The sequence below is a fragment of the Botryllus schlosseri genome, chromosome 14 (assembly GCF_051294905.1).
Source record: "Botryllus schlosseri isolate E-star chromosome 14, Bs_hap1, whole genome shotgun sequence".
NCBI classification, from domain to species: domain Eukaryota; kingdom Metazoa; phylum Chordata; class Ascidiacea; order Stolidobranchia; family Styelidae; genus Botryllus; species Botryllus schlosseri.
Window position 1 is genome coordinate 19,093,240 of NC_137249.1, and position 16,032 is coordinate 19,109,271.

The 16,032-nt window shown below is 39.5% G+C and overlaps 1 protein-coding gene and 1 long non-coding RNA gene across 2 annotated transcripts; both read right to left on the minus strand.

Annotated features, from left to right (window-relative positions):
• Positions 1-1,535: 1,535 nt before the first annotated feature.
• On the minus strand, positions 1,536-4,107 carry LOC145456343 (uncharacterized). The gene is made up of 2 exons (XR_013920581.1): positions 2,573-4,107; positions 1,536-2,487 (listed from the first exon to the last, which is right to left on the minus strand). It is a non-coding gene; the product is annotated as an uncharacterized LOC145456343 (long non-coding RNA).
• A 5,655-nt stretch (positions 4,108-9,762) lies between these two features.
• Positions 9,763-11,844, minus strand: LOC145455718 (ADP-ribosylhydrolase ARH3-like). The gene has a single exon (XM_080333694.1). The coding sequence runs from the start codon at positions 11,779-11,781 to the stop codon at positions 10,729-10,731; it is 1,053 nt and encodes a 350-aa protein (XP_080189820.1). The 5' UTR covers positions 11,782-11,844; the 3' UTR covers positions 9,763-10,728.
• Positions 11,845-16,032: the final 4,188 nt, after the last annotated feature.

Genomic DNA, 16,032 nt, shown 5'->3' on the forward strand with positions numbered 1-16,032 from the left:
TTAATCGATAGAATCAAATTATGTATATTTCAGTTTTAGATCACCTATATAATGTCCTGATGGTCCAGTAGGGAAGTCGGCAATTGTCTGTTGTCAAACGGCACTTACGACAGTAGAACACAGGGCATATCATTCTGCGAACTTTGTACGAGGACTTTCTATAGCACCTGTTGAACTTTCTTTTTATCCATTCTTACCACCGAAAAGACCAGTTTAACCACTCTTCGTTATAGTTCGATTTATTTATACATTTACAAGTTCAAAACACAAGATTGCGATACAATAAGAAGATCTTGTGAACGATAATTACAGAAATATTCGATGGCATGGGCAAGTGATTACAGATAAAAGCCATGCGCTCAGCCGAGGTAGGCCTACGATTCTTCAAAAGCCTGATCCTTGCCGATCTGAGATTGGAAAGGGTTGTGATAAGCAATCCAGAAAACCAATGCACAGCCGATAACTAGACTGCTGACAGAGAATAGTCATTAATATGCTTCATCTCATTTCTGAAGTTACGCGGCTGACATTAGTGACGGCCAGGTTGACGCGAATAGACCGAAGAGTGGAGGTTGACTTGTTATGGGCAGAGATGCCACTGGGATATTTCGGAAAAACCCAGATGTGGAGACGAAATAAACCCAGATCCTATATTTCACTCAAAAGACACGAGATAGCTGTGAAAGTGGAGCCTGATAGTCATCGAATACACTCATACAGTCATTGAAGCCTTTGACATTGAATTTACAACAGTTCATAATACACATTTTGCTTGATTAACACTGCGAATCGCACAAAAAACATGTTGTTTTCCTCTCGACACATCGCAATGAAACAATTGGGGCGCAGCGTGAATACTTAATAGTGTACCGGTACCAGAGGTGGTCAAAGTAGTCAAGAAAGCTACTCAAGTAGAAGTAGAAGTAACCACGAAAAAAATCTAATCAAGTATGAGTAGAAGTACTTCTTCAATAAGCCACCTAAAACTACTTGAAGTAGAAGTAGATTTGACTGACTTTAAATCTACTCAAGTAAGTAAGTAGTTTTGAAAACAGTCCTAATTCGTTCGCATGGACTGTCAAAGCTGCGAATTGAGCTATGCGGAAGGTGCAGAGAGCTTGATTCGTATTGATGCATCCCAGGAGGTATCAATTTTCGACAGAATGAGCATTTTTTCGCATCACGGGATGCAAATTATAGTATTGATATGGAAATGCGATACTAACCCTTTGTTTACTGGAAGAATATCATGGTATTGCGCCCTACCCCATATTATAAGGCCCCAAGTTTAGGCGAAGAGCAATACGTAGAAGTTTTATCGAATACGGTTTCATCACTTTGCGCGATTAGTATACGTTTATAACAAATATTGTGGACCGTAAAAGTTATATTTAGTGTAGCTTTATTTTCGGAAAATGAGGCATTCCTACACTTGCTTTTATGCTTCAGCATGTATGTTCTGCAGACAAAAGAACTGCAGCTAATTAGAACTCAAAGTATGATACTCGCAATTGAAAGTGAAATACAAATACCACTTTTAAAAAGCGGAAACTATATTTCATGTCTTTTGTCCATAAAGCTTCAAAGGTGATCTGCTAAAACAGGTGTAACTTTCAAAATAGCTGGATTTTCCAGATTAGCAAGACACGTAATGGGCTGCTAGATTACGATATGATTGGTAATTGCTAGATTGCGAAATGGTAGTTTCAAACGTTATGGTGGGCCATATTTACAGTGATGAAATATTTGATATGGGCGACAATAAGGTGTGAGCGGAACCAAGCAATCCCGTACCTAAATTATATTCACTGATACTTTCCTGAAAGCATATTTGTCACTACATAACTACTGTGCGCGAAGCGCGAAAAAATTTCTGGGCTTTACTTGACTTTTATGAATATGAAATGTTGGTACTCCGTGAAAACAGCCCCGAAATTCCTTAGGCTATCTTTCGTATTGGGGGATTAAACTACTTCTACTTGACAAACTGAAAATAGCGAAAAGTAAGTAAGTAGATCACAAAATATTACGAAGTAGAAGTAGAGAAAATCAGGTCTACTTGAGTAAGTACCAGAAGTAGAGGAAAACTACTTGAGTACTTCCAAAAAGTAGAAGTACTTCGTTACTGACCACCTCTGACCGGTACTAATTATATCATCGCGCTGCGAAAGTTCAATGCAATGCCATCCATTCCCTATTTCTAGGGATGATTTCATGTATTTTCAGCGACCTGAACAAATTGAAAGTAGCTTTCGATTGATTAATCCTACGACAATCACTTTTATTTGGAATAATCACAGACCAATGTATAGTGAAAATAAATACCGCAACTGCCAAATCATGAAATTCAGGGTTAGGGTTAGGGTTCGAATGTGCTGATAACCAATGCCTCTGATTAACTTGCTAGGGGTGCAGGGCTGTGGAGTCGGTAAATTTTACCACCGACTCCCGCTCCGACTCCGACTCCACACATTTTCAATATACCGACTCCGACTCCGACTCCTGAGTCTTTAAACGTACCGACTCCGACTCCGACTCCTGAGTCTTTAAACGTACCGACTCCGACTCCGACTCCCGACTCCGACTCCAGCATTATTACCAATTTACTTCGAAAATTATATGCCACATTGTCGGTTGAATGACTATCATACACCCATTAAACATATGCAAACATTTGATTAACGTTGGTATGCTAAATTGTTTCATTGTGGCACAGCTCGAATTATCCACTATGCAATTAATATGAAAGAAAGATTTGCTAAATATCCTTCCTTTTTCAAGTTTTTATAACATGGACTCTCTAATATCCTGAAATGTATGAATCATTCAAATATGACAGATATCCAATCCTGTATAATAAAAATGTAGATAAAAAATCCAAGTGTAGCTTTTGTGTATGAGTCAGCAACTAATAAAGAGATTGAACTTACTAATTTTGTCATTGCACACTATCCTGATTACAAGCACACACACTCTTACTACTAACACACATTGGTCATAAATGTAATTTAGTTAAGTAGTCAAAGACCATAGCCTATGTCTAGTTTACATGTACTTAATCAAGTATTCAAGGATTGGGACTTGCAGTCTTACTTAATCATTTGTTCGACCCAAACAGCTAAGCTACACTACAAATATTTTTTAATTTTGTCAAGTGGGAAGCATTGTTTGGCCATATTTACATCATTTGTACAATTTTACAAAACCAGCCGGTGCATTTGCTCTGTCACAGTATCATGGTATAATTCCAAAATTGCATTAATTTTGACTGCATCGCGAAAACGCATATTGTGAATTTTCTTTCCCTGTGCAACTGAGTTGTAATTTGCAAGTGATGTCAAATTTTATCTATATCAAGGCTGGGCAACTTTTTCGGCAAAAGGGACACATGAGATTTACCAACCATTGCGCGGGCAACTGGAATGTTGATAACCTTTTTTTATTCGTCTGATAGGAGCGAACCGAATTAGGTAACATTGCGAACAAGACTTATATTAATACGCTCTAAAATTGATAACAATATGTCATGCAACTGTGCAGTGCGCAACCAGGACCTGGTCGCGCGAAGCGCGAAGCGCGAATTTTTTTTGCAAGATAATGACTGGATTATATCAATAAATATGTTGCTAACATACATTGGGGGTCGCATCTGTATACTACTGGGCTCATTTGGCAAGGACAGGAATATTCGACGTTTAGACATAGCAAAATCGACGGTATCAGTGAACATGCCTCTATCATTTTGTGCAAATGTTTTGTCGACGATCTCGCGTACAAGCGAAGCCGCATGTTGGACGACACGTTATCTCCTAATTGCGAATATAGTTGGACTCAATTCTGTGAATAATATGTATTTAAAATTTTCCGAAGGGGGCTCAAATACTGAATGCAAGAAATCTAGTGACAATGAATCATGTGAATACCGAGAAAAATTTCAAGTCAAATAAATCTGTATGAAATATACTACTTTATGGTCATATACGAAGATCTGGGATAAATGTGGCTGGCCCCTGGATACGTCAATGCGTCAGAACTGTTGTTTAAGTCATCATCAAATTTCGCGGTCATGCTAATCAAATTTTGGTTGGCCTTGCAATTGTACCTGATGTCATAAATAATTTCGAGAGTTACCTCGCAAGCCACACCTAACCTTCTCGTGTGCCAAATTTGGCCTGCGTGCCACGGGCTGGCCGCACCTGATCTGTATATGGTTATTAATAACCGTGATTGGTGGTACATAAAAATTATATTGAAAATGATTTGAAAGCAAATATTTTCATGATAGAGAAGTTGGAGTCGGAGTCGAAGTCAGGGTCATTCTCACAAACTCCGACTCCGACTCCAGTCAGTATTTTCCCCACGACTCCGGCTATTATAGTTTTCACGACTCCGACAAGCGAAAATTACCCAGACTCCGACTCCACAGCCCTGTAGGGGTGTCCTACTAACTAACTCTCTCTCTCTCTCTCTCTCTCTCTGAGTGTCCCTGTTGGAACTATAAATATACTCAGATAACAATAGGATTATATTAGTCGGATCATCACCTGGTCTGTTCATGTGCTTGTGCATACCATACAGTTACATGATATTTATCGATACATGCCAAATTGTTCACCAAGTGCCGAGTTCGCTACTGGCAATCGTCCTATATGAACATGACTTTCTGCGACCTGGAAGTTACCATTCAATGAAGCTCCATCGCATCAAGCGGACGCCTCTTATTTTAGTAGTGAAATAGATTCTCAACACTTTGTCGTTACAATAACAGCAAAATCCATCGACAATAGCGAACTGAAGTGCGTTGATTTTACGATATTGCGACCATACTAATCTAATAATTGATTTTTGAGCGTAAAACTGACCTGGCGAACTGGATGTTGAAAAAAACCCAGATTTCAAGGATAAAAAACCAGAAACCCAGGTGATGCTCAAAAACCCCAGATCTGGGTGGAAAAACCCAGGAGTGGCATCTCTGGTTATGGGTCACAGCATAGTGTCCAATATGGTGTCGACACAAGCAAATCTCACGCCTCAGTGAAATTGATTCACGTCACAATTTCCATTTGGCTACAGGCAATTTGACGGTCATTTCTGACCGGCTTGCCGAGCTTTAAATTTAGTACAACGGGTATCAATTGAAAGCTGACTCTGCACTGATTACGAAAATATAAATTTTATTCCGCTCGTGGCCCTGGAACCCCCACAATCAGCCTCGAATTTTTCATTGTTATGGAGATTGGCATTGGGACGCAACAATGTTGTCTGGCGAAACGAGAGAGTAGTTCAATAGCAAAAGAGCCAGACAGAGAGAGGTGCAGAACTTCAATATACGATAGAATAATATATTCACATTGAAATAAACCCGAATATTTTCGGCTGACACTCGTCAGAGGTAATGGTCAGCAACTAGTAGAGAATTGGAAAGAACATTGTATATCAACAATCGTATCACAAAATATGACGTCACTGGTATGAAATTTGAATAATTAAGGCAAAAACATCGATTGTGCTCAACAAACTCCTTCAGTTGGCACAAATTAGGTTTTACTCAACTATGCTTGAATCGACTTGAAACGTGGAATTTCTAGTCATACGTAAGTGAGAAAATAAATACATTCAACACGGGATTCTCGAATAAATTTGTTGGATCAGTGGGTGCTAATTAGGAGAAACACTATTGTTTAACATCGTCGGACTGTACATTTTAAACCCACATTCTATACACTGCAAGATTCTTACCTGATCAAAAGCTGATTGCTCTGGCAAGGTCATGTTAATGTTTGTCAAAGTTGTCATGATATTGTTCACAAGAGCTAATCTCTCGTTTCGCCAGACATCATTGTTGCGTCACGCTGCCAATCTACTCGACAATGAATAATTTGGGGCAGATTGTGGGGGTTCCAGGGCCATGAGTGGAATAAAATTTATATTTTCGCAAGCAGTACAGCGTCAGCTTTCGATTGATACCCGATTCATCAAATTTAATGCTCGGCAAGTAGGTCAAAAATCACCGTCAAATTGCCTGTAGCCAGTGGCGGCTCGTCCTATAGGGCAACTGGGGCACTGCCCCACCTAAAATTCTGTTAAATAACAATTCTTCACCATTTATAGACGCACACCTATCTATATAAACCGAAATCACAGCGAAAATCGTATACTTCTTGTCCTTTCGCTTGTAAATGCCCATATATAGTGAAGTCTCTGCGAAAATCGAATTCTCTTCTGTGTTTTCGCTTTGCGAATGCCTAGCCGGGGCTTGCCCCGGTAGCGCTCATAACAAGCTTTCACTGTCTATTCTCTCAAAGCCGCGCACAATAAAGAAACGGTGATTTACTCTCTCCTATTCATAAAATTACCGAGCAACCGGGGCACGATAGCTCTGTGCCTTTAAGGTGTGATGTAACAATCGTATCTATAGCTGAACTCTGTTACCGTCATCTGCGTTTAGTCGACCTTTGCTGGTATAGGTCGATTTTAATGGGGTTTCACACCATGAAAACTCTTGAAACTTGTTCTGTCATGTCGTGATGGTGGTATTTAACACTGTCCCAAGTTTCAGGGTTTCTACTTAAAGTTTAGGGTAGTAATTCCGTTTCCGAAGTTGAGTGTGTGCTGATCCGTCATGTATCGCAAACAGATTTTACTCAAAAGCCGGTATTGGTATCCATTGGTTTTGACGATGTTCAATACCGAGATCGGTTATGACTAGGGCTGGGCAAAATCGAGTACCTGAGTGATTCGATTCTGAATCACGTAATATGCTTCGAGTCGAGTCGAGTAATCGAGTATCACTCATTATGACGTCACAACAGGATGTACTATGTCGAAGTCCAAATATGAACCTTTTATGCCACCACGAAGAACGTAATGCCTGTTATCCATCACATTAAAGATACTTTGGTATTTTTGCACTTCTTAACAATTTTGTTGGATGATAATGACTTCGGAAATGTGTTATTTCCAGTAACGTTCGTAGCTTTAAACTGTGCCTGGTATGCTCAAACACGGCCAATCAATGTTTCACGGCTTCCTCGGTGGAAAATAGTATCAAAAATATAATTCTCGTCAGTAAATTAACTTTCAGTTGCGAGGACCGTATAATTTCAGTACTCGAAAAAATCGTCTTTTACTACTCGACTCGAATCATTAAAATTACTACTCGATTCAGATTCGAGTACTCGAATCATTTTGCCCAGCCCTAGTTATGACTAGGGCGGTTTTTTTTTGACATGTCAAAATTTGTCAAAATTTTGTCAAAATTGTAGCGTTAGGTCAAAATTGTTCATAAAGTCAAAATTTTTTTGACGTCTTTATTTCGTTTGTATCGTAGATTTTGCACTGTCTGTGAACGTATCATTTGATATTTTACAGCTTGTAGTCTACTTTATAGGCCTACTGTTGTAAACGGCGCATTGTCTGCTCATACTGAATCATCAACGGTCAATGGTCAACGTACCGCAATATCCTAACTGGGGCATCATTCTTATATTGAGAAGCGCATGATGAAAAATTGTAATAGACAACATTGTCAGAATGAAGCAACATGGTGCGTCACCAGTAGTGTATGCACATTGCACAACTTGAGTGTTGTAAGCCAACAACTGCTGCTGTTGAACGTCCTTGGCAAGTAAGGACATGCACTTTTTACCCAAGAATATAGGAAAGTATCTCTCGTTGTACTACAATTTTTTAAAATTATTTCCACCATAATACGTATTGCAACCACTGGAATTCTTCATAGAGCCAGATTTCGTTAAAATATTGTTTTTTATATTTACAAAGTTGCCTGTTTCTAAGCCAAAAGCGTTTTTTCAGGCCAAACTACTACATTGGGACAGCCAGTTACAACCGGAAATGTAGATAACTGGTACAATTTTGACATTATTTGGGAAAACACCTAATTTGCATACGTTAGGTCCAAATTTGGTCAAAATTCAGTTTTTTTAGGTCAAAAAAAGTCAAAATTTTGAATTTTTAGGTCAAAATTTTCTTTTTTTTAGGTAAAAAAAAACCGCCCTAGTTATGACATTTGGCACGGAAAGTCTTAATGTTAGTATCGAACGCTGTACCAAGTTTTAAGTTTGTCACTGAACTGTGTTAGTGGTAATTTGGCTTCCTAATTCGAGTGAGAGCTGACTAGTCATTTATCGCTAACAGATTATACGCAAAGCCGGTATTGGTCTCTATTGATTTTAACGATGCTCCTTACCTAGATCCGTCATAAGCTTTTGCACGGTATGTCTTGATTTTAGTATCGAACGCTGTGCCAAGTCTCAAGGTTGACACTCAATGATTAGGGCAGTAATTTCGTTATCAAGGTCGAGTGTGGTAAAGATGTGCTCCGATCTGACACTTTAGCCTACAACACATTGCGGATTTCACGCAAAAGCCGGTGTATCTGCGGTAACGTTAACAGAGATGATGATATCATTCTCAGTTTGCATTCAAATATTTACTTTGATATTATATTCTCCAATGTCAATTTCACCGTGAAATTGTGGCCTTCAAGCCATTTGCTTACAACCCCCTGTCAAGCGCGATAGTTATTTCGTTTTCGATGGCGGCTAACAGCTGATCACTTGATCAGCCTATTCCTCAGTAAATTTTACGCAAAATTCGGTGTTGGTCTGTTCGCATTAATTTTGACAGTGTACCATACCGAAAAGGGCCATGAGGCCACTTCTCGATAATGTCATGTAACAGTGTACCAAGTTTAAGGCTTTCATCCACGTATTTATTCGGTAATATATTTTCCAAAGGCGATTTCGCAGCAGACCTATAAGACAGTAATAAAAACGTATGTGTCGTGTTACAGTCTCCAGTTTCAAGGCCAAAATCGCTTATGCTGTACCGACTACCGAGACCAAATTTCCGAGGCTGCTATTCTTAGTTCTTTAGAATGATGTTTTGGATTCAATAGGACAGGCCCAATCTATGAGATAACAATTGCGTATCTGTCCGAATTCGTTGACCTTTCCAATTAGGCTTACGCTATCTCTCGAGTTATAGTCATTTCCATTTCTGCAGATAATTAGTCAGGTCTAATGCGAACATGAACCGTGTTGAATCTTTGTTCCGTACGCCGTTTACGCAGTTACCACACTTCAAGTCACAGCTCACCAGCAGACCTCTCGTGGCACATACGTTAAAATCACTGTTGCCGGGAAATTCATGTTACCGTACCATCATTAAGTTACTTGTTTACGTTGGAAAACGCCATTGTGACGTCATCTTGATAAAAGTCGCTTGCAGCCCTTGCCCCACCACCCGATATTGTCACGAGCCGCCACTGCCTGTAGCCAAATGGAAACTGTGACGTGATACAATTTCATTGCACCGTGCGATTTGCTTGTGTCGACACCATATAGGACACTATGGTGGAACTAACGAAACAACGGAAGGCAGTGCATTGTTATTATTCACGATAGCGCTATACACGGACATCTGAACAAACAAAATCTGCTGCATGAAAGAAACCGTCCTGTTCTCTTTCACAATCGACTGATGTAATATTTCCATCCGATGATGACGCACAATGCGATTTTATAAACACAGCGTGATGTTGAATAAGTGACCTAGTAAGATAATTAAGCAAAGCATGTAGCAAGCAACCACCGCACAGACTACGGGTAGTATCAGTAATTCGTATTAACACGAGTACTAGTATTAATAACCGATGTATATTTTCATGTATAATCCTGTATAATATGATTAAAATACATTATTTATAAAACAATGGCTAAAACAGTTATACTGAGTGCAGATGGTCTACCCTGCATGAAATAAAATCAATCGCAATGAGCATAAATTTTCAATTGGAGTGTTTATGAAATAAATCCAGGCCTTCTTTGAGCTTCCCCCCCAATTGCGGATTTTCGACTCGCATGCAAAGATAGAAAAATGAGGTGCAGCGTGCAGTTATGTATAATTGCCAGCCTGCTCAATTGCAAGCACTGGATGAGCCTACGCCTTACATCTGGTTAATGCTTTTCTATTAAGTGTATCAATGTAGGTAGAGTGTATACTATACATTGTAAATATATATCGACTTTCAATTAAATAAATGGGCAAAAGAAAACAGGAAACCAAAGAATATCAATATAATCAGTTTTGGGCCCTTGTTAAGCGCCTCCAGCGTGGGCGGTCGTGGGCGTCTTCGAGCGATAGCCCGCGTTGCGCTAGCTCGGTCTCTATTGTCAAGCGCCATGTGGTTCTCTTCCAGCCACCTCTGCGCCATGGCTCCGTCGGAATGTGGTTGATGATGGCGGCGGCTGGTTGATCGTATTGATGCCGCACTAGATGACCGATTAGGCAGAAGCGTCGTTCATTAGCCAGCAAACGGCATGGGACCGTATTTGACACGGCCCCATACATAGTACACCATGATAACTTAGTTTTAGTATCGTACAAGAGGCTTGTTCTGAGAGGCGAATATAATATTTGTCGAAGAAAAATAATATTCAAATGATAAATTCAAAATCAATAGGTCTGTACTAGTCTTGTACAAAAAACTTCATTGACATTCCAATCAATGCTTGATAAGATTTCAAGTACCCAAGCCATTATGTGCAGTTCCAAATATCACAACCAATACAAGCAAATACGTTTACATAAAAATATTTGATATATCGGTGAGAAATTATCACCTAGATGTCGAAACACTGAATAATACATTATATAGTTTGATGCATAGGAGTCGGTCACCGGACTTAGTTGAATCAATCTGTGTCACTTATTATTAGTATCTTTGTTAATACCGATCAGGTCACTTGCCATCTTCAACGCTGCGTCTGCACCTTCGCAAGCTATTCTCCACTCATCTGGAATGCACTTCTCCCCATAGTATGCACCGGCGATTGCACATGCCATAGATCCAACTGTATCTGAATCATAGCTAAAACTGACAGAGTATAGGGCCGTTCGGAGCATGCCATTGTAGTTGGATATCAGTGGTATACGTTCTCTGTCGAGGCAGTAAAGAAAACTGAGGATAGCAGCAGGTACTGCGGCTTGTGCTGATACGCCAGAACCAATCACTGTATTGATGGTTGAAGGTTTCACCAATTCGTCCTGCTGTAAAATTTCAATGACTTTTTTCATTTTATCTTCGTATACTCCGAGGCCTTCTGTGACAGTAGTATGCTCTTTTAATTGCTCAAGTAGGTCTTGACAGAATAAAACTGGGTCTGTAATCTCATCGGCACTCAACGCTTTCTCGATAGCAAGAGCCTGCAATATAGCTCCATTTATTCCTAAAGGATGTGTGTGAGTAATCTTGGACTGTTCACCTGCTAATTTTACTATGTTAGGTACATCATTGTGATGGAACAGTGCCACTGGCGACACTCGCATTGCAGATCCATTACCGTAGGAGCCTGATCCATTGAATTGTTGTAAAGCCGGGCCGTACACATCCCCATAATAATTGATGCGTTTCAATTCAATAAATACATTGGATACATTTCCGCCATAAAATCTCTGAGAGGAAGATGAAAAATATGTCTCGGAAAAATTTCTTGCGACATTGTTAGCTTCAAATTTTCTATGCTTCACCAACGATAGTCCGAGATCAAACGTCATGCATGAGTCATCCGTGTATAGCACAGATCCCTTTTCAGAGTTGGAACCTTTCACTCTATTCTGGACATCTTTTAAATACTTGATGACGTCTTCCAAAGGGTTTACTGCCCAATCATACTCAAATTCTGCTCCTAGACAGTCTCCGAATACAGCTCCCAGGGTAACTCCTCTGGCTCGTTCTAATAATGGAATCGAACCCATTCTACTAATGATTATTAGTATCTAAAAAGATGCAAAGAAATTCGGTAAATAAAAAGATAAATTGGCTAGAATAGCTGTAGTCCATGAATTGTGGTTAAGTGTAGTCGAAAACTGAATTACTCATAATAGATTGGGATTAGATTGGGTGGGTAGAACTGTTGATGAGGAGTCTGTAAAATATAATGTAGGCCTATTGTCAATATGCCCACCCCACCACATTCATGAGTTTATATATACTCCATACTGACTGTTGACTGGGAAGCACAGGAATTGTTTCAAAGTATTTCTATAAATTGGCTCGGTTGGCAAGTCTGGAAATGTGACTTGTGGAAGCCAACTTCCGGTATCAACACTGTGTACAACCCTGAACAAACAAATTAATGGAGTCAATGTTGACTTCCCGACCCGGTCTAGTCTACTTTCTTATCCTCATTATTATACAACATACCGGTATCAAACATGGCGTGTGTACTATGTACGATCTCATCTGACGTACACACATTATACTAGTTAACCTGTAAGTCGATGCCACAATATGCTGAAATACTTGGAGGGTTGGTGCTCTCGCTTTTCAAATGGGCAAGGATTTACTTTGCAAATGACCAAGAAGTTTTCAAATGGGCAAGGATTGATTTCACTTTGCAAATGGCCAACAACAGGGTTGGGTCATCAGCCCCCCATTTCACCAAGACCCAAATGGGTCTTCCCTCCTCAAATTCGGCGAAATCCAAATCCAAATTCAAAACTCCAGATCTTCATCCAAAACTGACGTCAGTTAGTTGGTCCTACCATATGAACCACCACCACCAAGAGCATCAACCCTGGAGACTTGCTTCATTCATACCGTAATTATTTCACTTAATCAGCCAGTCAATTACACTCCTTTCATCAGTACGGACAATCCACGACGATTCACTGCAGGACTGTATCGCTGAATTCGATTTTGAATATTTTATGGTAAAGCTGTCTGTTTTCTTCACTCTGCAGTCTGTACTGATAGATATGCCAACGACGCTGTGCGGGGCGCAGCAAAATGAATGATTGTTGATATGATACGATTCAACGACTACGGCGTAAATAAAGTCGTCAGTTGTGATTTTCACTGCACCCTAGCGGTGGGTTAACAGATCAACCAGCTACAGCCTGTTTCTCTGTAACAATAATATCGTCAATATTCAATTCGTGAATAGGAATTGCTAATAATTTTCGACAACGTGAGTATCTCGCTCACGGAAAGCATTTGTTATCGCTTCGTAGAACGCCTATGCAGTCATATTGGGACATTTCCAGTTGACATCATATGACTACCATATGATCAGGACTGAATACATGAAAAATACAAGTATGCCGGACCCCAATTGTGGAACAGCATCTCGCCAGCTATCCGACAGTCGTCGAGCATGTCCGCATTCAAGTCGAAATACAAGCAATTTCTTCTAAATCAATACTAGCCAGTCTTCAGGATTACCGGACTACGACCTAACATCGACCTCGCCCCATACCACCGCATTCTGTCGCTTGCGTCTTATATTATCTGCATTACTTTTCATTCAGTGTGCATGCCTCTTATTTACTTCGCCTAGGCTAAGGTGGGTGTCTGATCTTAATGGCTACTCCAAGTTGTTTCGACACCTTTCTATCTTTTCATTGTATCGCAGTCTTGTGATGTTTTGAAACGATGAAAATATTAATAAACCTGATTGATTGATTGATCACTACACATCAAGAACCAGCCAGTATTGAGATCAAGTCACTACCTTCGAGTCACGAGTCATCTCAAGTCATTGTACATTTTGACTCGAGTCAAGTCAAGTCAATCGATTTTCAAAGGTGACTCAAGTCAAGTCACGAGTCAAGTCAAAATAAATTTTCGAAGTATGAGTGGTGATGCAATTTCATTATATTTTGCTGGGTGAAAGACTAATTAATTGGCCATACATCTTAAATCAAATAACGAATATAAAGTTAAATACACATGCAAAATGAAGTTATATCGCTCAGCACGCACAAGTAGAACTGCCAATAAAATACGTGAAGCTATATGCTACAGACTGTTATTATCAGTCGAAATAGAGGATCCAATACGAAGCCTCGAGAAGTTGCAACAAATTGATATGGTACAATACACTAAAACATCCGTGATAATAGAAACGCATAAACTACATTCGCTCGATTTCAACAATGGTATATTTATACAATGATTGGAAACTGCTACCCCCTTAACGCTAAAACATACATGTTGAACTAGTTGAACTATAAAAGCAAGTGTAGTAATGTCTTTAATTTCCGGAAATAAAGCTACACATGGCATTTTTACGACCCACCATACTTTTTATGAACGTTTCCTAATCGCGCAAAATGTTTGCACCGTATCCAATACAACTTCTCCGTATTGCTCTTTGTTTAAACTAGAACCTTATAATATGAGATAGGGCGTCATACCATGACATTTTCTCAAACGGGCTGTTGGAGTAAACAGAGGATTAGTATTTTTCCATATCAATACTATCATTTTTATCTCATGATGCGAACGAATGCTTATGCTGTCGAAAATTGGATCCTCCTGGTATGCATCAATATGAATCAAGCTCTGCACCTTTCGCATAGCTCAATTTGCAGCTTTTGACAGTCCATGCGAACGAATTACGATCATCTTCACAACTACTTACTTACTTGAGTAGATTTAAAGTCAGTCAGTTCTACTTCTGCTTCAAGTAGTTTTAGGTTGTTTATAAATTAAGTACTTCTACTCGTAGTTGAGTAGTTTTTTTCGTTGCTACTTCTACTTCTACTTGAGTAGCTTTCTTTCACTCACACAATACCAGATTTTCTTCCCAAGGCAACATCTATTTTCATCGACCCACCAGTAACCTCACAAAGAAATCGATCGACTATGCCGGTCCTGTCATATGGAATGCTATACCCTCATCAATACGGGACCTCCCATACCACTCCTTCAAAAAGGAATTATTCAGTCACCTCATCTCCCATTACCAATGATCCGCTTGTCTCACACCAAATTTTTTAGTTTCGTCAGTATTTTATTTTTATGCTGAGCTGAATTGATTGATCCCAACCAATAATGCATCCAAATTTATGACACAATATCTGTATTTGTTAATGCAGGGTGTGATCAGACTAGTTGACCCTACCCAGAGTCATATCGGTCACACCCTGTCCTATACCGTTAAGTTCATTTATTGTTGTTTCGTGTGCCAATGATGTTTTCTTTACGGTTGGACAAATCAATAAATATCTCTCTCTCTCTCTGACTACTTTGACCACCTCTGCTAGGATGCAATATCTATTTCGACGATGCACATTAATCAAAGTACCGACTAATGCTGCTAAGCATTTTCGCATCGGTAGCATACATGCATGTACGACACAGCCAAAAAAAAATATTAGATAGTGGGTGAGCGTCAGCATAGATGTGCAGAACCTGGAAGGATAAGAGGATTTGAAAATTTGCTGGCATTTACGTCACCTGATTTATTAAAAGAGAAGAGTTGGTTACGATGATTTGGTGAGTAACTAAGTAATTTTATATGTTATAGTATCAATATAGCGACTGTACGTTCATAATGTAAAATCGGAACTAACCGAAAACTATCATCAGTGTACTGGTTGCTAAAATGCTGATATATATAACTTTTCCCCGGGTCAGGGCGTTGAATGTTGAATCCCTATCAATGATGAGAATCGGTACTGTTCCGAACAATATTGCATCGGCATAACAATGCACTAGAATGACATTGAGGATAATCCCTTCATAGTTGGTATTGTTCACATCGACCTGGCGTGATATGTTGTACTCCTCTCAATAGATGGTTGCGGCAGCATGGCGAGGCGATGTTTCACACCAGGGTGTGCGAAAACCTCGGCCAATGCCCATTTATTCAGAATATACCTGGTAAACGTTTCGACACTTCTTCGGTATAAACTACACGTCGTGAAGTGTTTCCCATGAATTGGCTGGTTTGATATTTCAGAATTTTCTCATCAACAGCCATAAATAATCTTCCATGCCATCAAATTATCCGTTGGAATTGCGAGCATTCTGGTTATACTTTTGATGACAAGGAGGCGCGAAATTGTTCACTATCATAAAGGGAGGCGTGCCTAAAAATCTTGAAGATCTAGTGTTTTAGAGTCTTAATAGAAGGACGAGGATAGGCGTTTAAAGATAGTTATAAATTTAACATGTTTAACATTGTTTCGAATCATGACGGCAAAGGGATATTTGTTTTA